At 50.4% G+C, this 24,259-nt stretch overlaps 2 protein-coding genes and 1 long non-coding RNA gene across 7 annotated transcripts; all 3 read right to left on the reverse strand.

Moving 5' to 3' along the window:
* Positions 1–120: 120 nt before the first annotated feature.
* PSKH1 (protein serine kinase H1) lies at positions 121–17,886 on the reverse strand. Of its 5 annotated transcripts, none has more exons than XM_045582765.1 (4): positions 17,742–17,886; positions 11,786–12,812; positions 5,985–6,077; positions 121–2,344 (listed from the first exon to the last, which is right to left on the reverse strand). In XM_045582765.1, exons 2-4 carry the CDS (start codon positions 12,740–12,742, stop codon positions 2,027–2,029), a joined length of 1,368 nt encoding a protein of 455 aa, XP_045438721.1. In that variant the 5' UTR covers positions 12,743–12,812; positions 17,742–17,886; the 3' UTR covers positions 121–2,026. The 5 variants fall into 5 exon arrangements, with proteins under 5 accessions (XP_045438721.1, XP_045438722.1, XP_036296422.2 ...); XM_045582766.1 differs by lacking the exon at positions 17,742–17,886 and adding an exon at positions 17,613–17,631; XM_036440529.2 differs by lacking the exon at positions 17,742–17,886 and adding an exon at positions 17,107–17,124.
* LOC123652492 lies at positions 5,168–5,977 on the reverse strand. The gene is made up of 2 exons (XR_006741871.1): positions 5,566–5,977; positions 5,168–5,227 (listed from the first exon to the last, which is right to left on the reverse strand). It is a non-coding gene; the product is annotated as an uncharacterized LOC123652492 (long non-coding RNA).
* Positions 17,887–22,461: 4,575 nt separating the features above from the next.
* On the reverse strand, positions 22,462–24,214 carry NRN1L (neuritin 1 like). Its single transcript, XM_036440647.2, has 3 exons — positions 23,879–24,214; positions 22,971–23,076; positions 22,462–22,854 (listed from the first exon to the last, which is right to left on the reverse strand). Exons 1-3 carry the CDS (start codon positions 23,958–23,960, stop codon positions 22,569–22,571), a joined length of 474 nt encoding a protein of 157 aa, XP_036296540.1. The 5' UTR covers positions 23,961–24,214; the 3' UTR covers positions 22,462–22,568.
* Between the last annotated feature and the right edge of the window lie 45 nt (positions 24,215–24,259).

The following is a 24,259-nucleotide window of genomic DNA, read 5'->3' on the forward strand; positions in this document are numbered from 1 at the left end:
TCCCCACATGGACTTTATCTTCCAGCATGACAAATGTTGAGAGATCAAGATCTTTCCAGACTGGGCCCCCTACCCCTCCTCCTCCTGGGTGACCCCTTGGTCCAAGCAAGGAGCCTGGGCTGTCGGAATGGGCAGCCTTCCCTGAGAAGGGCAGTCTGTTTATTGAGTACAGAGGATACATTTACAAATTGAGTACACAAAATAAATAACTGCACATTCTCCACCCACAGTCCATGGCATGAAGGCCCCTGTCAGAGGCCCGTCTCCAAACTCCTTCTGTCCTACCTTCAGGACCAGGCTTATCCTGGGCAAAAGAGGAAATAAGTCCCAGGGCATCAGGCCCCCAGAGGCACTTGGGAAAGTCAGGGGAGTTCTGAGGCCATGGGGCTTGGGCGCTCCACTGCCTTGAGCCAGGGGCACTGGGGGCAGAAGGAGGGGGTGTATAAGGCACAATCGACTTGGCCCAGAGTGATTTCTTTGGCTTGGTATTCCACTGGAGGTGGCACATGCAGAAAGAGGGGGGCCTGGCCCATGGATACCACTGGGAGGAACTGAGTGAGGGCCAAACCCTCCCTGTTGGCAGGGGCCCTGCAGTCTAGCTAAGGCTAAAGCTGGGCCCTACCCACTGAAAGCAGCTGTGCATGGACAGGGCTTGGTTCCAGCCCAGTTTGTGGTGGGGGAAGGTACAATGACTGATGCGGGAATGGTCTGGCTCAGGTGTCTAGGAAAGCAGCCACCTAATTCCACTCACCTCCTGCAGGGGCTCCCTCCAACCTGAGATTCAGTGGGGCTCAGACTGGAAAGGTAATGCTGTGAAAGGAAGCGGGGACAGGAGGCACTGGGCAAGGCCAGCTGTGAGAAGGCCAGTGCCCCAGGCGCTCAGGGTTCAGAGGCAGATCACACAGTTTGGCTAAGTTCCAGGGGAAGCTGCGTAGAAGCTCAGCAGAGGGGGAGTGTAGAGCAGCCCAGAGACCCTCCCTCAAAGAGCAACAGCTCCTTCCTCTTCAAGGCTGAAGGGTGAGCATGGTGGTCATTCCTAGGCTGCCTATACTCATGCTAGACAGTAGATGGCGCCTTCATGCAGCCGCAGAGGAAGGAATAGCAGAGCCTAAAGGGAAAGGACCATGGGAAGTACCAAGGGTAGAACCAGAGTGGCACTGGAGCCCTGATGGGACTCTCCCTGGGAAGCCCCTGCCCTCTGCCTTGGCCAGGTGCCCCCATCCCCCAGATAGCAGCAGTGGGCTCCCTTTAATGTCCCACAGTTGGGAAGGAGGCACCTGGAGAACAGACAAGGCATCCAGGGGAGAGGGAGATAATGGTAAGCTCTGCAAAGGAGGCAGTCAGAGGCTGAGCCTAGAGCAAGCCTGCTACCCACAGGGCCACACAGCCCAGAAGGACCAAGCTCCATGCATGGCCCTACCACCGGAGATCCTGGCAAGTAATAGGGCCAGGAGTGGTCCTTGGTGCCTCCATGAAGGCAGACAGACCTTGGCTGGGAGGTGGGGCGCTGTTTAGACTTAGCCAGAGGCTGAGTGTCCAGCCAAGGCACAGGCTTTGTGCCTACCTGGACCTCTCCCTGGGGTATAATCATGAAGATCAGAATGCCATGGAATGTGGGGGGCCGGGCAGGAAGGTATGGTAGAGGAAATAACTGAGGCCCAGAAATAACTGTCCCAACGACACCGTCTACCTGGCACTGCCTGCCCTTTTGGTCTGAGGAAGAGCCAAAGGAGGAAGAAGACTGAAGGCCAAGTCCTACCCTTTCCCCAACTTGTACCATAGCAATTACCCACCAAAAGGAACATCAGTGCCAGGCCAGGCTCCAAGTTCAGGGGGCTCCCAGCTCCATTCTGTCACACTAGGCCCAGGTGATGATGGGGACTGCTGAAGGCACAGAGAAGGGGCTGGGGCCATTCACCTACCACTGGCCATACAGGCCTAACTCCAGAGAGGGCACTGGGCCCCGATGGCACAGCAGTGTGTGACAGGCTGGACCCATGCCATGTCTCTACCACTGGCAGGCAGCTCAGCCATTGTACTGCTGCTGGTAGCGCAGGTTGAGCTCCCGCAACTCCCGCTCTCGCACACGGCGTGACTTGTTGGAGCGTGTAGAGCGGCTAGAACGTGTAGACTGGGCAGATTTGGTGCTCTGGCAGCGTGAAGAGGCGCGTTTGAGGAGGTTCTGGGAGATGGAGCGGTGCAGATTCTTCATGGACGAAGAGGCTGCCATGCTCACCACCCACGGGTGCCTCAGGGCCTGCAGTGCAGTCATACGGGCGCCAGGGTCCACGGTCAGCAGGCGGTCAATGAAGTCTTTGGCCAGGTTGGATACACTGGGCCAGGGCTGGAGGCCAAAGACAAGCATTAGAGAGCACTGCCTTCCCCATCCCAACAATGCCACCTCCACAGCATTCAGACCTGTCCTGTGTATGCACTCTCCCCTCACTGCCTGGTTCCTCCCATGTAGAACATGGAGTCAGGGAGCAATGGCCTTCCCACACAGGAAGCCTGGCCCACATTTCCCTGCAGGCCTCCAATACTGAGGCCAACATGCAGGCTGACTGGACTGTGCAGTTGTTGCCACAGTAGCTTTTGGCTCAGACTTCAAGAAAGCCCCATGGCTTGTTGCTGCCACCTAAACACAAGGAGCCAATGTGAGGAGCCAGCTAATCCGAACCACAGGCACTCACTACAGCCCCTGTCACCCAATAGGGCGGCCGATGGACACAGCAAATCCAGAGCTGAACAGGTTGGGTCATGGGAATACCAGTGCTGCACTACCATCTTTTATGGTCTCCAAAGGAAGGCGTAATCACTGGGGAACACAATGTAGCTCAGCTTGGCCTGTTGGTTGGATAATCCAAGAAACAGCTGGATGCATGAGCTAGCCAAATGGGCTAACACATGAATTCTGCCCCTTGCCCCTTGGTCCAGCCAAGACAGAAGAGGGGCAACTGATAAAAGAAGAAATGGTTGCAAAGCTGGACTCACAAGTCAAGACAGAAGAGGGGCAACTGATAAAAGAAGAAATAGTTGCAAAGCTGGACTCACAAGTCAAGAACTTGAACATGGATGGATTGGAGATATTTCCACTTTACATCTACACTCAATCAAACCAAGGCCCCCTGCAGCTCTAATGCAGTCTGAGATAGGCCTCTCACCAGACCTGCCCTGTGGGCTTAAGCATCTCTATCTCCAGAGTAGCACAGGCACACACTAGGAATCGACCCCTGCTTAGTGCCAAAGTGAGTCAGATTGATTTGCCCCTCCTACTCCCCCAAACACTCGCCTCTCCAATTACTTGTGTACATAAGGCTGTGTGCAGAATGCTAATGGACTCATTTGTTTGAGGGCCACCCCAGCCCACTCGGGCAGGCCTCAGCTCTCCCCACTTTTGAGGTGCTGTGAGCAGCTGGGCCATGTGGGTACCCCGAGCCAATATGATTCAAGCGGTGCTGACCTGAAAACCAGGCTGTGCCAAAGGCACCCAGGCCTAACGCTCACACACAGAGGAGCTAGCAGTGGGAAGTCAGGCAAATGGAACACAGGAAGGTGGTCTTCACTCAGCACACTGATGACGGGTAGGGCTCAGGTTAAATTCTAGAACAGGATCGCCAGGAGCCCTGCTGAAGTCTCCAACAGGTCTCAGAAACAAAAACCAAAGCTTTCCACACGCCATGGCCATGCTTCTGGCCCTAAGTCCAATTCAGCACCTCCTAAGAAAGCGTTCAACACCTACAGACCAACCCACCTCCTTCCTCAACACGTCTGAGCCTCTGGAAACACATGAGTATGCCTGTCAGCCCATGACTGACTAGCTGGGTTGTATTATGAGCATAAGAAAAATAAAAATGGCTGAAACCGGTTTGGCTCAGTGGTAGAGTGTCAGTCTGCGGACTGAAAGGTCCCAGGTTCGATTCCGGTCAAGGGCATGTACGTTGGTTGTGGGCACATCCCCGGTGGGGGTGGGGGGGAGGGTGCAGGAGGCAGCTGGTCGATATTTCTCTCTCATCAACATTTCTAGCTCTCTATCTCTCTCCCTTCCTCTCTGTAAAAAATCAATAAAATATATTAAAAATAATAATAATAAAGAAAAATAAAAATGATTAAACAGTTATGCCCTTGGGTTTCTACAGCTCTGTTAGCTCTGGGTAATGAATAGAACTCTCACCTCAGTATACCTGGGCCCAGATCAGGGACACAGATGGGCCTCGGGTGGCTGACAAAGGGAGAGGCCCCAGGTATGACCTGGTCGGTCTCCCAGAGGCTTCCACCCATTTCTGGGCTGATATGGGAATGGGGCAGGGAAGAAAATGTTAAAATGTCAGTCTGCCTAGTCTCCAGACACTCAGGCCTCCCTCCGCTATGGGATCGAGGACAGCTATAATACCCAGATGACAGCCTACACCCTCCTTTCCACAGGTCTCTCCTGAGCTGTGTGCGTAGGGAATGGGCTCGCCTCCACCCTGGCTTTGGCCATCAAGTTGGCTGCCCTTCTCCCTCGTCCGTAGCCTCCAGAGTCCTTGTTCTCTTGCAGTCAGGGAAGCTACTACTGATACTGTCACAGCAGAGAAGTTAACAGGGGCCAAAGGAGGGACCTCTCCCATGGGCACTTCCTTATCAACTTTAGCCTCCGCAACCCCCTGCTCCTGATGGAGCCCAACTCTCCCTTCAGAGGGAGGCACCAAATCACAACGGGGTTTCCACTCCAGCTCAACTCCCCAGCCCCTTTACTTGCTCCACCTTTAATGTCACAAGGACCTGGCAAGAACATTACCCAAGGCATTCAGCAGTCTCACCTGGAGTTCAAGGGCTAAGGAAACAAAGGATGGCCTTGGCTATAGAGAGAGGAGGAAGCTTGCTGCTTCTTCCCAGCAGCAAACCCAGCTCACAGGGCTTCCCCTAAACTCCTCTGGCAGGCAGGTCTGACCATTCTCAAGCGAGGTGTGAGGAAGATCTGGGGTCTTCTCCAAATAGCTTCTGGGTGACAGATTAAAGTGTTCGGCTGCAAGCTCAGCAACCGTGTTCTAGTTCTACCCTCGATATGTGACCTTAGAGGAATCACAGCCTCCTCACTTTTAATGTGAAGGAGCTAAATGCAATGAATTCTAAGTCTCTTCCAGTTTCTAAAGTTCTGAATTTTAAGAAGATAGCTCTCCATTTTCCCCCTCCCTTGGTTGTGTGTGAGGAAAAGCAGCATGGCATCTAACATTTAAGCCGAATTGACCTCTTGTTATTTCCTTCCTTCTACTTACACTGGGCTTTTCTTGTTGCTCTTTTTCTAACTCTTTGAGTTGTCCTCCAGGTTGTTCAGTTTGTTGGAGTAGAGTTGTTCATAGTATTTTGTAACAATCCGTTGTATTTCGGTGGGGTCTGTTGTTATTTCACCTCTTTCATTTCTGATTTTGTTTATTTGGGTCCTCTCTCTTTGTTAGTCTGGCTATAGGTCCATCTATCTTGTTTATCCTTCCAAAGAACCAGCTCTTGGTTTTGTTGATCTTATGTATTGTTTCTTTGGTCTCTATGTCGTTTATCTGTGCTCTGATTTTTGTTATTCGAATTGACCTCTTGACCTGTATGGGTTCTTTTCCAGCCTATGATGACTCTGGGGGAAGTTGCCTGGCAGAGAAGGCAGCCCCACCAAAGAGCTGCTAGGGGAAGGAAGGGAAGAAAGAAGACTGGGCTTTGCTCCCATGACTCAGTTCTTCCCTCACTTTGTCTCAAAATGTATTTTCAGACTGAGCATTCCCACTCTCAAAGGCTTCCTTCCTGTACTTACGTGGGCCTAAATGAGAGCGGAGAAAAGGGCACAGAGGAAATTCTGGAAATGGAGCTTCAGGTTTACTCAAGAGAACAGAACTATTAGTATGACAGGAACAGCACACACTGATGTGGCCCATGAGGAAGTGTTTGGAAAGCTGCAGCAGAATTCGGCACTCCGTGGCAGTGGAACCAGCATCCCCTCCTCTGGTCAAGACACTCACCATTGTGGTGCCTGGGTTCCGTACCCCTGGGACCCAGCAGGGGGTGGGTGGGGGCAGAGCAGCAGAAAAGAGAAGGACATTGGGGAGGAGAGCCTGAGGGGAGAAAAAGAAGGAAGATACTAGAGTTGGGTTATTTTTAATGTTCTCATTGATTTTTAGAGAGGGGAGGGGAAGGAGAGGGATAAAGAGATAGAAACAATGAGAAAGAAACAATGGCTGCCTCCTGCACGCTTCCTACTGGGGATCGAGTTCGAAACCTGGGCATGTGTCCTAAGAGTTGAGCTGCCACCTCCTGATTTGTGGATCAAGCCACACTGTCCGGGCAATAACAGTTTTAAAAAGAGGCAGAGGCGCCGACGCCAGTTTGGCTCAGTGGTAGAGCATCGGACTGCGGACTGAAAGGTCCCGGGTTCGATTCCGGTCAAGGGCATGTACCTTGGTTGCGGGCACATCTCCGGTAGGGGGTGTGCAAGAGGCAGCTGGTCGATGTTTCTCTCTCATCGGCGTTTCTAGCTCTCTCTCTCCCTTCCTCTCTGTAAAAAATCAATAAAATATATTTTAAAAATAATAATAATAAAAAGAGGCAGAGGCTCTAGCCGGTTTTGGCTCAGTGAATAGAGCGTCGGCCTCTGGACTGAAACGTCCTAGGTTCGATTCCAGTGAGGGGTACATGCCCAGGATGCTGGCTCAATCCCCAGTAGGAGTTGTGCAGGAGGCAGCCAATCAATGATTCTCTCTCTTCACTGATGTTTCTATCTCTCTCTCTCTCTCTCCCTCTTCTTTCCTCTCTGAAATAAAAATAAATTTGAAGAAAAGAGGCAGAGAATGAAGATAAAAATAAAATGAGAAAAGGCATGAAAACTTCAAGGTTAGTAAAGCTGTATTCTGAATCTTGAGAGGAATAACAAAATGAAATATGTACCTCCACTTGTCTCGTCCTAGAGTCCACAAAGTGAAGGAAAGATGCTCTGGACTTGATGTGGAATCAGGGGGATATTGGCAACCTGTGCCAACAACCAAGAATGTCTGCTTTTAACCATGACCTGAAGTAGCCCTGGAAGGTTCTAGATTTCAGAGCCTGCTGGTTTTTTCTGTCTCCACCATGGGTTCTGCTGAGGTTTCCAAGGCCCAAAGGGGCTTTTCTTTTTTTTAACTTCTAATTCTAATTTAATTAGAATTCTAATTTCTGAGAGTTTGGAAGCCTGATGGTTATTAGCAAAGCACACACTGTGGCCTCTGCCCCCAGAGGTCTGGGCCCCTGGTACATTGGACTCAGCTCAGGGCAGGCACTTGGTCAACAGGGGGGAGCAAGATGAGTGAAGAGATAAAAGTGCCAGCTTTCTGTCCAAACCACTCTGGAGTAGGGATCAAATCCAGACACCAAACCCGCATCAGGAGATAGACAAACCAAGGCCAGGCAGGCATGCACGAGAAGAGTGACCTTGTGTGATGGGAGAACTGAGGACAGAGAGCCTGGAAAGCCACTGGGGGTAGAGGTTGGACCAGTGCTTCCATCTCAATGTGGGCAGGAGGGGAGGCCATCGACAGATTTAAGGAGGTCAGAATGTGGGAGAGAAAACAGACCCTGTAGTTCCCAAAGGAACGTGAAGGCCTACAAGTGAGAGGGCCTTTGAGAGGGCAGAGAGCTATCCAGGTGGAGACAGACAATAAGAGCAAGAGAGGGAGGGGGCAGATAGTACATTAATATCCACTCCTAACACAACCCACGATACATCCCTTTTGTTGAAGAGGCCTCGGTGGGAGCTGGAGGTGGGAAACAGCAGTGATGAAAAGCAGATTTGACCCAGGGTTAATGAGATGCTACAGATGGTCACAGCAAGGTGTTTTAGTAGATACAGCTGAATGCAGCAGTATGGAGAGATGGGCACCTATTTCTGCCACAATAGAGGTGTACTGCTCTCTGGGGAGTGTGCAAGCAGGGCAGCAGCAGCAGAGGGATGCCTAGAAGACAGGGCTCCAGGAAGCCAAGTGGTGGCCCAGAGATGACACCTGAGGGGGTTGCTGCCCCTCTCTACTCAGAGCCTGCCTCCTGCCCTCAAGAGCTGTCAGAATTACAAGATGGCTCAACTAACTGCCTTTGGACCCCAAGTAGATGGTCAGCCCAGAAACCCGCCCATAAGAAGCCACCTCCCACCAACACTTATCCCCTCAGTAGTGGCAGATCGGTCCTGCAGGTGGGCTTCCTCTCCCACTAGGATTCTGTCCTCTGCCCAGCAGCACTCACTCTCCTGAAGAGGCTCTGTGAAAACCTTTACCCAATCCCATCTGTTCCTGGTGTAGTGACCTCAGCTCGCCAACAGCTCAGAGATTGCTCAGAAGAGGGTGACAACTAAAGGTTGCTAAACACTGGGAGGCAACAAAGCTGCTAATGGCATCTGCCATCAATCCTCCAAGAGCCTCTTTAGCTGTCCTTGCTCTAGGAATAGAACTCTTGACAAAAGCAATGACATTAGGCCAGTGGCGTCACATTTCATGTCAAGTGAATCACAGAATATACGAGCAGAATGGTAAGAGTATTCTAGCATGGGTGTACAGATGACTCACTTTCCGTGTCACTCCTTTAAAAACAGCTGCTCTAGTCCTCCTGGGGCCTTCCGTGACAGGAAGCTTGTACTCTCAAGGTGGCTCCTTGTGTCTTCAGACTGATCACACAGTCACACAGGCCTTCCTCATATCTGGTTAGTGCATCTCCCCATCACTTCCACTGTGACGTTAGCTTGGCCCTCTCCACACTAGCACCTCCAGTCACAAGGTAACTATTCAAATCTCCTTTCTCAAAATAATCTGTCACAGCCTTCTCCTTCCCAGTACTCACTCCTCTCCCAAGATTCCTCTGTTTACTTCGAATAGGTCTGGCCAGCAACCCTCTAAGCACATCACCAGCAGGCTCCCCACTTCTTCCTGGAATCCAGCCTCCAGAAGAGAGCACTCCTAGCCACCACAGGCAGCCAGGTTTGCCAGTAACTTTTGGGTTCCTTCGGAGGTCATCACCAACAATCACTGGTACTTCCCTCAGGAGATGTCAGGAGAAAGTACTGAGAGCATATGTACTGATACACACACTGTCTTCAAGGGCCTCATAAGCCAAGGAAGAGAGAGATGTCCATAGACAACTCTCAGCCTGAGAAAGTGCAGAATCAGACTCTAGTAACATGCAGAGGCATGTGTCAGGGACAGAAGTCTGCAGGGATGTGAAAGCCGACCTCTGAAACCAAGATGGACTAGATTGAAACCCCAGGCCTGACACTCTCTAATTGTGAGAACGTGGACAAGTTACTTAACCTCACTAGCCTCAATTTCCTCATCTGTAAAATGGGGATGATCAAACTGACTGTTGTAGAGATTAGAGATGGTGGATGGAGAACCCTCAGTCCGGTGCCAGGTACTCAGCAGGCACTACACAATGGCAGTGGTCAGCATTACTTGGGAAGGAGGTAATGTTTGAATCGGACCTCTTCTAAGGCTGACATTGGAGCAGAGAGAAAAGCCTGAGCAAAAGCTGAGTGTGGGAGTTTGGGAGTTGAGCAAACGTCTTGGGTCTGTGGTGTATAAGGAAATGGGATAAGACATGAAGCCAGGGTTGGGGCTGAGGACCTAGACTATCAGGACTGTTAGGGATAGGGTGCTGAAGTGGACCAACTTGGTGCACTTCTCTGTTACTGGACCCCTATTACTCCAGCAGAGCAGGAAATAGAATCTCAGCCAGTCTAATGGCTATATAATAGTAGGAGCAGGAAGCCTGAGTCCATTCCGTACCGCATTCATTTGTCATTCTCCACCCTCAGATAATCAATAGCTTGTTAGCAAGACTCTGTAAGCTCCAATTAAATAAACTGCCTCATCAACAATTGCCAAAACCAGGAACTCTTCGGGAAACCTACAGACTTTTCTAGTCTTTCCTTTGTCAGCATCTCTGGGGAACTCCCCTCCCTCCATAGCTAAACTTGCTACTCCCTCTGCCAGCTGGACCCTTAGGAGCCTGACACCCACAGAGCTCCAGGGGCTAGAACTCACAGAGCACAGCAAGCTCGCAGGGCCTAGGCACCGCACTGCCTCTGTGAGGTGGATCCTGGGTTTTCCGATCCACGATGAGACCCAGCCCAGAGAGTGAGCAGGACAGTGTCCTCTGTGACCACTATATTGCAGTGTGGGCATCCCAGCCAGTTAATACTTGTTTTGTTGAATGCCACTGGGAGCAAAGAAGAAAACATGAGAAACTTTAGGGGCGATCTGGAGAATGTTCCAATTCCTTCTTTGCTTGTGGCCAGCACTCCCTTCCTCACACCACCCACACATGACCTGAATCCACCAGAGAATGCCAGCCCCCATCCACACAGAATGGAAGTCCTTGACTGACCACATGAGCATGTCTGGAAGCTGTCAGGGAGGATGATGGAGCACAGGGCCTCAAGTGCTGAAGGCAAAGTGGCATGAGGCTCTTAGGTGACTCCTGCAGGTAACGCTGCTCTGAGTCAATTGGCTGGGCCAGAGAAGGCCCAGTCTGAAACCTCTGAGAGGAAAGCTGAGCTGCAGAAGGAATCCAGTCCCAGAGCTCCCTCCCCTCAATGACATTATTCAAGAGACACGGACAGCTCCTCAGCAAGCCCAGGCCTGAGAGACACACTGGGGGGAACGCTCCGTAAGAGGCACCTGGGGATGAGCCCTACAAAGCTCATCCTACCTCCTACGTAAAGTCATAAAACAATCTTTTCTTCACACCCTCCCTGAGCACACCATATGCCTGCAGCCCTGCTTCCTGAGGTCAGCCTCATTTCCTACCAGTCAATGTCCTGCCTAAGAATGGACCGGCCCTTACTTCTGCACCTTCCTGCGGTTCTAAGCAGGGCTGAAACCCAACGGATTTCTTTCAGTTATAGTGGAGCCAAAGACACAAACTGATGGCCAGCTGTTTGAATCTGGCCAGCAGATTACCATTTGCTGACACACAAGATACGACTTAAATATATGAATTAGATTCCAAAATTAAGATCAGATTTTTCTGATTTTTCTTTCAAAAGTTGAAATATCTGGAAGTATAGGGTGCTCACTGCTTGGTGCATGGGCAGAGATGAGAAGCTGCTGCTCCTTTGTGGGGCAAAGCTGGGCAGAGATGAGAAGCAGCTGCTCCTTTAGAAAGGGCCTGGTCACTCTAGCTTGCACCAGCCCCTATGGAGCAGATACTGTGGAGGCCCTGCCCCATGTCCTATCAGCCCACCTAAGCTCACCTATAGCTGTGGTGCTCCTGTGTGTGCTAACAGCTTCCCACTGCCAGTACCTGCAGCTCTCTGCTTCTTTGCCTGAGGACTTTCTCTGACACGAGCTGGCATTCAGGACAGCCCAGAAGTGCTGGGGATTTAAAACCCCCAAAGATATTATTGACTCATTCAGGGTCAATGAATTAAAAACCACTCACTTCCCTGCCCCTCAAGGGTACAATTGAGACACATCCCACATGATTATTGACAGTCCCCAGTGGGACTGAGCTCCAGTGGACCACAGAGGCAGTCCTCTCCTTTAATGTACTCTTTATCGGCTCTTTCCCTTTCTGCCTCTTTTCCCCACCCTTCACTTATGCTTACTGGAATCACATCCCAATTAAATGAACTGCTCCCAAGTCCTTGCCTCTGGGTTCATTTTGGGGGGAAACCAAATTCACACACCCTACTAGTCTTATTTCATCATTTTCCCATCAGAGCACATTCTTCTGATGGAAAGCTGAAGGGCAGAACCCCTCCCACACCCATGGGCCTCCCAACATCGGAAGGACAGGGCAGACTCACCTCCCCCGAGTAACTGTACTTGCCCCTGAGAATCTGCCGGTACAGCCGGGTGCGGTTATCATCTTCAAAGGGCATGGTGCCACTGAGCAGGATGTAGGCAATGACACCCAGGGCCCACATGTCCACGGAGTTGGTGTAGGGCTTTCGAACCAGGACCTCGGGGGCAATGTACTCGGGCGTGCCACAGGTAGTCTTCATCAGGCAGTCGTCACCTTTCTTGCGAGCACTGGCCAGGCCAAAGTCAGTGATGATGATCTTGGAGTCAGTGCCCGGGTGGTAGTAGAGCAGATTCTCAGGCTTGAGGTCCCGGTGCGTGATGCCCAGTGCGTGCAGATACCGGACGCCGTCCAGCACCATTTGCAGCACCCGTGTGGCGTCACGCTCGGTGAAAGAACCCTTGGCAATGATGCGGTCAAAGAGCTCTCCACCAGTAGCCAGCTCCATCACCATGTACACACGCTCCTGCGTCTCAAACACCTCCACCAGCTGGATGATGTTGGCATGGCGCACCCGGCGCAGCACACGCAGCTCCGACTCACACACCTCCCGCCCCTCCCGGTATTTGGTCTCAATCATCTTGATGGCATATGGCTGCCGGGTTGCTCGGTGTTCCACGCGTACCACTCGGCTGAAGCTGCCTCGGCCAATCAGGGCTTTGATGTCATACTTGGCCGTCACACGTGGGTCGAACTTGGCCCTGTACTTAGCCACCCTGGCCTTGCGTGGTGGTTCTGAAGGAGGCTCTGTGTAGCCGGTCGTGGGGGCACCCGGGCAGGGGTTGGCACACTGACTGGCTACTGGGATTCCAGCTTTGAGAGGGCCAACACTGTCCACCTCTGTGATGAAGTGCTTATATGCATCGCTCTTAGTGCCACTGAAGGGCTCCACCTTCTTGACCAGATCCAGCTGGACATCCTTGGGCGGCTCAGGAAGGACCTTGCTTGTCCCACAGCCCATCACGGACACGGGGGCATCCTCTCCAGCGAGGCTGGCAGGACCTGCTCTGCAGGCAGTGCCCCGTCTACACCTATGCAGACAGAAGAGAGGACAACTCAGTATCGCTGGGGGCATCTCTGAAGGTCTACCAGCCATCCACCTCCTGCCTACTCCTGTCCCTCGATAACTCTAGCCTGAAGACCTGGCTCTAATACGGTTTCCTGGAAAGGAGGATGGCTTTGGTACCTAAGTGCTCAAAGCCCAGGCTCAATGGAGGGTCTTGATGAAATACTAGATCGGAGCATCATGATCTTGATTTACATCTCCTGGATCTGATTCTCACAGTGCTCTTCAAACCTGAGAGAGGGCAGGAACATGCACAGGCTATTGTTACTGCCCCCACCTTCCTCCTTCCTCTGCCTGAGTTCCTTATCCTAGTTTAAGTTCTATATATATGTATATGTATATGTATATGTATGTATATGTATGTGTATATGTATATATGTATGTATATGTATACATGTGTATATATGTATACACACACACACTTATTCATAATATTTATTCACAGAGGTAGAAAAAGTTAATTCTAAGAAGAAATGGGCTTAGGAAATACGTTATGGAGGTAAAGGAAGGGCCTTTGGGACTTGGGAGTGAGGCAACTAATGGTAACATGCCTAGAAAGATGGGGAGGGGAGGAGTGAGGGAAAGACAAGCAGTCTTGTTTTCTTAATCATTCCTCTTATTATTCTGACTTATCTTTCCTGAAATGGGGGTGTAGAATGTTAGAGGCCTACTCTCCAACACTATGACCTACCAGGGCTCAGAAAGCTGCTTTTCCAAGGCCTCCTTCATGTATATCTTTCCGGGCCCTCTATGCCTCCTGCAGGCATGATCCCCCTGCAAGCACCACCCACTGCCCTGGGTCTCTGACCTACTAACCTCACTCTTTCCTGGACAGCTCCCAGTACTCTGCTGATGCACCATCTTCGTCCTGACAGTGTTTCGGGGTCACTCACTTCCCCAGTCACCACATTGATGGCTAAAATGCCACATTAAGTTCTAAAGCTGGCTGAAATCTATCCCAGTGAACTCGAGACAACAAGCCTTAGCACACTGCCATCAGGTAGCCACCAAACAGGGCATCATTCAAGAGGCAAAGGGAGCCTTGAGCTCAGAAAGAACACTAGCAGCTTCATCTAGATGTGACTCAGGCTGTGGAGGACGTGCTCTGCTTCCTTGGGATGAGAGGATCGGGAGCCCTCCTCATTTGTTTCCCAGACAGAGATGTTCTGATCTCTTAGTACCCTATGGCTGGTGGGACCCCGGACAAGGTGAAGTGCAGAAATACTAAAAGGACCAGAGAGGGAACAGTGGCCCAGACAGTGGGGTGAATGGAAAGTTGTCAGCAGAAGTGATAGGGACTGGAGGCTGGACATAAGGGGTGAAAGGGTGGAGTGAGGGCAGTATTGCAGTCTCTTATTCAAGGCTCCTGAGCAAAAGAGTCAGGAGTGCAGTAAGAGGGACAGGTTTAGTAAGCAGTGAGAAGAGTTCAGTTTTTGATGTGTGCAGTGCATGAGGAACATCCATGTGACATTTACTGCAGGCCAGGCACCACATATTACATTTTATTAAAGTTATTAAAAAAAATAAAAATAAAAAAATATATATATATGTAGAAATGTATAGACTAATAAATGCATAAGTTTAAAAAGCTGAGGAAACATACACCAAATTATTAGTGTTTGTGTCTAAAGACACAGCCCCGCCTGTGTGGTTCAGTGGTTGAGTGTTGACCTATGAACCAGGAGGCCACAGTTCAAAGCAGAGCACATGCCTGGGTTGTGGGCTAGATCCCTAAGAGGCAGCCGATCAATGATTCTCTCTCATCGTTGATGTTTCTATCTCTTTCTCCCAGTCCCTTCCTCTCTTTGAAATTAATTTAAAAATAAACTAATTAATTTAATTACATCAAAAAGAAGGGAGCCATAGTTTGTGCTCTCAAGGAACTTACAGTCTAGATGGTTCCACACCAAAAGTTCCTTAGTCCATTGCCCAGTGAGGCCACTTAAAGGCTGGCAGCCTGGAAGGGATCCCTCTGAGATCATTTCCTCCCAGCAAATGAAAACACCACATTTTTCTACTTTAGCATCACGTTAGACACCATGGCAACAGAGGGCTATACCAAGAATTAGCTCAGTGATGACCTAGCCAACACAAATCAGCTTAATACTCACTGAGTATGATTCTTGGAAGGAAAAGAAGTTCAAATAACTAAGTCTCTCTCCAGCTCTCAAAAAACAGAACTGCTTCCCTTCTTCCATGGCTGTATTTCTCAAATTTTTCTCTGTGTACCCTGGGTTCAACAGAGACAGATGTTCCCAGCTATCTCCAAAATGAAGAGTCAATGTTTTTGGAACATCTATTGCCCGTTTACATCATAAAGTCGGGTAGTTCTGAAGAGGATTGAAGGTGCCCACATAACATGTTCAGATTTATAAAGTAAAATAGGAAGCCAAACGAAAGTCTCATCGATGTATGTGACTGACAAAGAACCCCAGTATCTAGTTCAGATTCCACACCACATGTGTCAAACACAAGGCCCGCGGGCCAAATCCGTCCCGCCAGGCCTTGCAATGTGGCCCGCACCGTGCTGTCATCACTGCACTCCGCTGCGTTTCCATCACAATGACAGTTTATGACTGTTCAGTAAACCATTCGGCCCGCGATTTAGGCTGGATTTTAGATTTTGGCCCCTTCTCTGATTGAGTTCGACACCCCTAACATAGACTAAGATCTGCAGGGGTATTCCATTCCAGGTGAGGGGCAACTCTAGTTCAGTGTCAGAAGCAAATAGATTTCCTGAAAGCTGCCCGTTCTCTAGCCCATTAATACAACTTAACAAGTGCAAGAACTGCAATTAGATCCGGACAATGTGCTTATTTAGCAAACCCTCCCTCTAGTGAGTCAGCACTCCTAATCTCTCCTGGGGGAAGAGCCAACACAACTGCCCTGAGTAGCAGCAGTTTTGTCAGAGTTTTCCCCAATGACCAGAGCTGAGGATGTCACACAACACAGGCAGCTTCCTACAGGAGGATCAGTCTGAAGAGCAAACAGGCTTACTAAGAGGAGATCTTAGTTAACAAGGGACATATTCCGGGAAGAACAGTCATTAGTGAATACAGTGGCTTCCATTTGCTGAGTTCCTACTGTGAGAAGCACCTCACATGCACTCTCACTCCTCTCTGCAACTACATAAAGTAGTGATGATCATTCCTATCTTGGAATGAGCAAACTAGGACGCAGCGAGTCTCAAGATTTCATAAAAGCCAAGAACTGACTCTCAGTCTTTCTGATTCCAAAGCTCTTATGTCTAATCATGAAATCATACTGCTTCCCCAAGGCATGGGCAAGACAATGAGACTGCAACGGGAGGCCACAAGGCACAGCTAGTCTGGAGACAACGACAAAGGTCTCCAACCAGGAAGCACGGGTAAAGCCACCTGGGATATTTTTTCAAAATACTATATATCCAGATACCAGATCTTCTGAATCAGTCTCAGAGAGTGACACTCTGAATTTGTATTCTGAAAAACTACTTTAGACTATCAAAGTTGAGAAGGCTGCACCACATACCATACACATATGCATGCATGTATGCATGCATGTGCAAACACGAAACACTGGTGAGCTGTGTTCATCTCAGATGCTGGGCCCTGATAGGTGCTCAATGGTACAGCTGAATCAGTATCCATTCTTAAACCAACAATCTATCCCAGTGGATTTAGTTTCTACTGTTATGTCAGGCAGAGCCAGATACTCAGGTACAGATACACAATCCTCAAACTCACTATCACGTGACACAACATGATCTAGTCAACAGCAGTCCAATGAATAAAAGTACGGAGGAGTCGCCAAAACCGGTTTGGTTCAGTGGATAGAGCGTCGCCCTGCAGACTGAAGGGTCCCAGGTTCGATTCCAGTCAAGGGCAATGTACCTTGGTTGTGGGCACATCCCCGGTGGGGGGTGTGCAGGAGGCAGTTGATTGATGATTCTCTCTTATCGATGTTTCTAACTCTCTATTCCTCTCTCTTCCTCTCTGTAAAAAATCAATAAAATAAAAAAATAAAAAATAAAAAGTACGGAGGAGTCAATGGTTACTTGTGAAGGGAGGGTTTTCCAAGGAAATGAAATCGAAGGTGAATTTTAAAGGACCGATGTAAATTTTCCATACGGGTGGGAAAAAAGGTTAGAGTATTACAAAAGAGTAAATCGGGTCTCTAAAGCACAAGGGTGTTAAACCACAGAGCTAACAGAAGGCATTCACGCCCCAACAACAACGTATGTACTAGTCAACAGAAGGCAGAAATGCACAGGTGTTGACTTCAGAGTTAAGCCTCTCAGATTATGAAGAGCCCTGAATGCCTTCCTGTAGGCATCAAGGAGCCAGATTTCGGCAGTAAAGGGCTTACTCAGGTGAGAAGTAATCACTTCAGCGGCTTCATTTAGTGGGAGTGAGCATGGAGTTTGGGGGAAGGTACGGCTGGCTGGCTGGCTTATGGGGCAGGCGACCTGGCTGGACTCAGGCCTGCTTTTTTCCCAAAGTGAAAAAAGGAAGCGACCAGCTGCCCGCCAGCCCCTGGCGTTCAGTCGCAAAGAAAGGGTGTGGAGCAGATGCTGGACACGAGAAGGGAGTAAGGACAACCGGGTTACTAGTTCACCGTGACCGACGCCGGCTGGGCCACTGACCACGTCCACCAGGCCCACGAGGCCCCAGAGAAAGGCTACCCAGCGCAATAGCATATTTCAAGGCCACTCTAATCTCCGACTCCGGGGACCCCGAGCAGCCGTCGCCTGGCCTGCTCCCCAGCCCCGTAGGCCCCGGCACACCTGGCACGGGCCGGGCCGAGGGCTCCAGTCTGGGCAGAGACAGGCCCGGTGCGCCTGGAGGCGGCCGTGGCCGCAGCTCGTCAGCCCCTCCCGCCCGTTGGGCCGTAGCCCTGGGCCGGGCCGCCTCACCTCGCGGGGGCGGCGGGCTCTTCGGTGTCTTGGCGGCTGTGCTAACCCTCTCGGGGCCGCGGCCACGGCCGCCGCCGCCGCCGCCATCCTCAGGCGTTAGCGTCGTAGCGTCATCACCGAGCGCGCCTGACGCCAAAACAAACCCGGGCGGCCTATGGGGCGGGGCGGGGGCGGGGCCTCGCGAGGGCCGGCTACGCGGTTGGGGGGCGCTCCGAGCGCGGACTGCCAATCAACGCCGTCAGGGCCTGGACGGTCTCTGTAGGGGCAAGGGATGTCTCACTGTGGGGTTCAAAGGAGTTCCTCTGCAGGCTGGCTGCAAGAGAGGAACCTGTTATAGCAAAATAGGTACATCTGGAACTAATATAAATTAGTATTTAATGTCAACTATAACTGAAATATTAAAAAGATTAATTAAAAAGATAATAGCAAAGGAAAAGGAGGAACTGAGTAGAAAGAAAGTTTCAAGTTTCTGGTTAGGGAGGAGGGTGCTGTCTTACAGGGTTGGGGACATAATGCGTTTCAACAGGTTTCTGGAAGTGCCGCTGGAACTCCGAAAAGGATCAATTTAAATTATATTAAATCTATTTATTTTTTTTTGAAAACTGCAGTGAAAATATATTAGGCATTCGGATGTATTAAATTTGGCCTCCATCTCAGAGGAGTTGAAAATGGCAAACTTGAGGATTGGTCTTTAGTCTTGGACCAATTTAGGAGTAACCTTTTTTTTTTTTTCTTCCATTCTGGTTGTTACTGAATTTAAGTGAATGCTAAGACTGCAAAGCAAGAAGATATATTTTTAAAAATATATTTTATTGATTTTTTACAGAGGAGAGAGGGATAGAGAGCTAGAAACGTCAATGAGAAACATCGACCAGCTGCCTCTTGCACACCCCCTACCGGGGATGTGCCCGCAACCAAGGTACATGCCCTTGACCGGAATCGAACCAGGGACCTTTCAGTCCGCAGACCGACGACGCTCTACCACTGAGCCAAACCGGTTTCGGCAAAAAGATATTTTTTTTAAATCTTGTTACTATTCACAATTTCTCTATAGGATCGGAATTGTTTAATTGTTTCACTACTTTACAAACAACCAAAGTTACAGAGGGCTGGGGAATAGATGCTGCAGGTAATAAAAAGATTGTAATCTCCACCCATCTTCCTAATTTCAGTCTGTTCATTTATTAACAAGTCTTTGTTTAATGAACACTTCGCACATGGAACTGTTTCTAATGAACTACATAAACCAGCAATTTTCTCTTTAAAAAAATATTTTTATTGATTTCAGAGAGGAAGGGATAGGGAGAGAAAAACATCAATGATGAGAGTCATTGACAGGCTGCCTCCCGCACACCCCACATTGGGGATCAATCCCGAAACCCGGGCATGTGCCCTGACAGGAATTGAACCGAGACCTCCTGGTTCATAGGTCGATGCTCAACCGCTGGACAAGCCAGCAATTTTCAACCAGTGTGCTACAAGAATTTTTAAAACATGCAATACCTGACTATTTAGCCAGGGGCACTAACCTCTTTACCCTTAGATTGTCAAAAAAAAATGACAACAGCCAACACAATAGCTATCTGATATGAATGAAATTTTTAATTTTTAAAATTGATTTCAAAAGGAAGAGAGAGATAAAAACATCAATGATGAAAGAGAATCATTAAATAGCTGCCTTCTGTACACTTCCAGGAATGGAGCCTAAAATCCAAGCATGTGTCCTGACCTGGAATTGAGCCATGATCTTCTGGTTCCTAGGTAGACGCTCAACCACTAAGCCACACTTAACCAGGCAATAATAATTTTTTTGTCAGAATGGCAAAAAATATATTTTTTGGTGTGCTGAAGAATTTTAGTAATTAGATTGTGTCATGGGATGAAAGGTTGAAAATCACTGATATAAGCTAATGTTATACTTTAAACCTAAAAGTGAATTAACACTAATAAATATCATTTTGTCTGTTTTATTTAGTAGGGAATTATGAATTTTTTTTGTTAATCCTCACCGAAGGATATTTTTTTAATATATTTTATTGATTTTTTACAGAGAGGAAGGAGAGGGATAGAGAGTCAGAAACATCGATAAGAGAGAAACATCAATCAGCTGCCTCCTGCATACCCCCACTGAGGATATGCCCACAACCAAGGTACATACCCCTGACTGGAATTGAACCCGGGACCCTTCAGTCTGCAGGCCGATGCTGTATCCACTGAGTCAAACTGGTTTGTCCAAGGATACTTTTTAAATTAATTTTTATTGAATGGAAAGGAGAGGGAGAGACAGAGAGAGAAATATGGATGTAAGACACATCAACTGGTTGCCAGTGATAGAGCTTGCAACTGGGGTGTGTGCTCTTGACTGGAATCAAACCCGCAACCCTTCAGTTAGCAGGCTGATGTTCTAACCACTAGGGCTGTTCGCTGTCTGCAGAACTGAAAAAGGGAAAAACACTGCCCCCATGGTGCTCTGGCCTGGGCAGCTGTATCCAGGGTCCAGTCTATATGACTATCAGCTTACCCCTCTCCTCCAGCTTCGGGATAAAATATACAAAGCTCTTAAGCCCCTAGCCAGAGAGCAGATTCTGTCCCCACCACCAAATCCATACACACACTCCAGGTCACTCAATTCCAGGGACGAGCAAGGATTTAGGGAGCAAACACCAGGCAAAAGTAGGTCACAGCAGGAGGATGGTAATCTCTGCTGTGGCTGGCCAGAGCAGTCAGCCCCTGCTATCAAGAGTAACTCTGGGAAGACTTTTGGGGTCTGGAGCCCCAGCACCATCCCTTCTGACAGTATGCCCAGACATTCTCAGCCCAAGAGCTTGCTGACTGTAACACTTCCTATGCTGGACTTAAGAGATTCTATCTTTCATTCCACACCTCCCACAAGTATATTCTCCCCTTCCCCCTCCCCCCATAATTATATTCTTTATACCCAGCCCTAGATCAGGTAGTAGAGATACAAAGAGGACCCTTGGGGAGTACATAGACAGGAATGCTGACCCAGACCCAGACAGTAATAAGCTAGCACTATCAGTACTGAGAAAGACGAGAGCCGCGAGCTGTGTGGACCTGCAGGAGGCTGCTGATTCAGCTTGGAATCAGAGCAGAAGTATTTCCTGGAGGAGGTGATAATGAACCAGAAAGAAGTTCACCAGGAGAAAATGGGGAAGGGTAGAGATAATATTGTAGATGTACAAAGACCCAGAGGAACAAAAGTATGGTCTTTCCTTCTGGAAAATGCTGGTGGTCAAAAAGGGGCAGATCTGGGAGTGTTGTTTTTCTGAACTTTCTCCTTCAGGTGATAGAAGATGGGTAGTGCTGGTGGAGAGAGACGTGGGGATAAAAGTACAGGCAAATGAAGCACAGGAGCCAAGATGGGGCAGAGAGGGAATTAATGGAAGCACCTCACCTAATCGGCATGGGATGGTATTTGGGAAGCATGGATTGAAGAAGGACTCCTACATATGTGGGTGGAGGTCTCTAGAAGCACTTGTCACTCTGGAGCCTCTGCAAGGGTCCTCTCAGGCCTGATTCTGTCCTGAGGCACAGCCTCTCAGGACAGGCTTTAGTGTAAATCTGGCCTGCCTTCATATGGGTTCCCACCCCTCTCTCTCTCCCTCACAACTGATTCTTTTGGGCCACTCTTGTAATGCCCTCTCCAAATCAGCCCCGCCTCTCCTCCACCACTTGTCAGCCTCCATCCTTACCTCCTATTGCCCCTATCATGCTCATTCTCTGAAGCCTCCCCTGACCCCAGGGACTGGATAGGTAGATCACGCCTCTCCTCTGTGCTGCTGCCAAGGGGAGTTGAGTAGACAGATAAATTGTGGGCAGAGCTGGCTTATATAGAGCCTCCTAGACAATGAGAAGGAGCTTAACAGCAGAATCGGTTTTTCAATATAGAAAATGGGAAATAAAGCAGAGGGAGGGAGTAGAAGCCAGTGAAGCCATGCAGTGCCCACTGTGGGGGGGGGGGGGGGGTTGAAATAGGGTTTGGTGCTGGTGGTAGGAGACTGAACAGAGGAGGCTCTCACTCTCTCTGAGCCCCCTCCTTCCCTCAGAATGTGCCCATGCCTGCTCTTCCCCTCACTCCCATTCCATGCTTCCAGAATGCCTTCTGGGATTGTTTGGATTTCACGCTGCACACCTCTTCTCAGAGAAGAAGCTTGTGGAGAGCAGAGGCCAGGGGAACCCTTGTTGGGACTCCAGTCTCAGCCGCTCCAGGTCACCTTGGGGAACTGAATGTAAATTCCAACAGGGACGCCCCACCTTCTGAAACACACCCCCCTCAGATGGACACGACCCCAGAGAGGAAGAGAACAGAGCATTTCCTTTGAGTTGTCTTAAAGGCTAAGGTGTCAGTTCAGCAGAGGAGGGGATGAGGTGGTCAGGAGTCTGGAGGCTAGCATGAAGCAGGGGTGCGGGGGGACGGCCATAGTGGGGAGTAGGGTGAGACACTCCACCATCTCACAGGTTCCCTAGGGGCCAGGTAGGGCTAGGAATACCAACCTGGGAAGAAAGACCACGAGAGGTCCTGGAACCTGCACGTAATGGAAAGCTCAGCACTGCTCCCTGGGAAATGAGTGTTTGCAAGGAGAAAGATGGAGTCCCCTGTGGCAGCCTTGGGCCCTGCCCACTCTGTCTTGGGAATCAGCTTCTGGAGGCCTCCGTCTCAGTCAGGCAGTGAGCAGCCAGAAGAAAGGAAGGAGCTCAGTACAAATATAAATACCTTTAATGAAAGCTGAATGCACCTTACAGAGCTTCGAGGACAGCCATCAGAGCTGGGGTAGCAGCGGGGGCACTGCTACTTGACCCCAATGGCTAGGCCAGAGGCCCCAGGAGGCAAAAAAATGCCAGAGCCGCCGCCAGCAGCAGGGGTGCAGGGGCTGGGGTTAGGGCAGGTGCTGTCCCCCTCAGTGTCTCCTGGTTGGTCTCGGGGCCTGCACCATGCTCCCAGACGCGCACAGGGCCGCCACACAGAGTGTGCAAGTTATCTGGGTGTGGGGTCCGACGAGCTTCTTGCTGTAGTGACTCCCACACAGCAGCCGCCTCCTTCGGGCAACCTGACAGAACTTGAGAGGCGCAGATGTGGAAGTCATTCCAAGACCTGTTCAGGGCATGGGATTAGGGGAGTTAGGTGGGACAAGGCGGCTTTGGAATGGGAAGAGGCTCAGGCACGGAGAGTAGAGAGGGTCAGGCTGCTGTCCTTGCACCTGCTCTTACCTGCAGATGGCCTCCAGCTCGCTTCCATGGCCCATGCCATCCCCCAAGCGGATGAGACACTTGGCGAAGCCCTGGTATATGTCACAGCGGCTTTGGCCCATGGCAGCTGCCTCCAGGGGAGATAAAAGGATGGGGGTGGGGGGAGGAAGGGGTGGAAAATAATTGATAGGATGAACTGCCCCACCTCCCAACCCCCAGGGGCTTAGTTACTCTGGCAAGCTCTAGGGACGTGACTCAGCGGGAAAGAGGTACCCCAGGGGAAGGAGGGGCACATCTGGGGATCACCTGCCTGGGCTGTTCTAGGTAGGACTGAACAGAGCCAATGTGGAGGAAGACAGGGTAATGTCCTCACGTCCCAGGGGTCAGCTCTTCCTCTGAGCTTCTGGGGCTTCTGCAGCCCCAAGTCAGGTAAAGATGATCCAAGTGAAGGAGCAAGGACAGGATAAAGGGGGACAGGGTCCAGGCCACACTTCCCCTCCCCAGCACCATCCAGTCTCTAGTCTAGTCAGACTAGTCAGACTTTCCCACCCCATCCAAAACGAGTATTTTCAGACAGGTAGAGCAGGATAGAGGGTGTCAGGATCCAGGCCAGATCCTAACAGAAGACCTCAGGGGACCCCAAAGCTGGTCTGAGTCTCATCAAAGGCTATGTCTTCCCTTTATCAGAATGGGGTCTGTGAAATGCTGAGGTCCTCCCCCCACACCAGGGCTCAATTCACACCCTTCACTTTCAGTTCTAAAGACACGGTACACATTCTTCCCTCCATGGAGCCCTTGCACCTCCTTGCCACACTGGCTTCCAGCATTCAGGAAGGTTGTGCCCCAGCCTCCCCCGCCCCACACACACACACCCTAAACCCAGCCTGACGAGAGGGTGTCAGGCCCAGGTCTAGTTCGCCTGCACTCACCGAGTGGTAACAGCAGCAGCAGCAACAGCCCCACCGCTCGGGGCAGCCGCTGGCAGTGGTGACAGCAGCAGCAGAGCATCATCCTGGCTGGGAGCCTGGTGCCAGAACTAGAAGCTCCGCTTAGAGTGCAGCCCTTCAGCCCAGCCTCCGGAAGGAGGGACTGTGATTGGATGGGAGCTGGGGGCGGGGCTTCAAAGCCAGCAGGCAGCCCCACCACCAGTAGGCAAATCAGTAGGCAAGGTGACAAAGAGGGACCCTAGAGATAAGAGCCCAGGGGATCGCTGCTGTGCTGAGTCCAGGGCCGTTGGCCCAGGGATGGAGAGGGGAGATGCAGGAAGATCGATGAGGATGGGTGGCCAGAACTGTGGGGAGTGGGTTGGC

Source organism: Pipistrellus kuhlii, unplaced genomic scaffold, assembly GCF_014108245.1.
Source record: "Pipistrellus kuhlii isolate mPipKuh1 unplaced genomic scaffold, mPipKuh1.p scaffold_m20_p_17, whole genome shotgun sequence".
NCBI lineage: Eukaryota > Metazoa > Chordata > Mammalia > Chiroptera > Vespertilionidae > Pipistrellus > Pipistrellus kuhlii.

Excerpts from the sequence above, each read along its gene's own strand:
- NRN1L (XM_036440647.2), bottom strand. The coding sequence starts at position 23,960 with ATGATGCTCTGCTGCTGCTGTCACCACTGCCAGCGGCTGCCCCGAGCG. Across the intron at positions 23,077-23,878 it reads GCTGCTGCTGTTACCACTCG|CTGCCATGGGCCAAAGCCGC; the intron begins GTGAGTGCAGGC and ends CCCTGGAGGCAG. Across the intron at positions 22,855-22,970 it reads GAGCTGGAGGCCATCTGCAG|GTCTTGGAATGACTTCCACA; the intron begins GTAAGAGCAGGT and ends TGCCCTGAACAG.
- PSKH1 (XM_045582765.1), bottom strand. The coding sequence starts at position 12,742 with ATGGGCTGTGGGACAAGCAAGGTCCTTCCTGAGCCGCCCAAGGATGTC. Across the intron at positions 6,078-11,785 it reads AGTACAGTTACTCGGGGGAG|GCTCTCCTCCCCAATGTCCT; the intron begins GTGAGTCTGCCC and ends TTCTCCCCTCAG. Across the intron at positions 2,345-5,984 it reads GGAACCCAGGCACCACAATG|CCCTGGCCCAGTGTATCCAA; the intron begins GTGAGTGTCTTG and ends TTTGGCCTCCAG.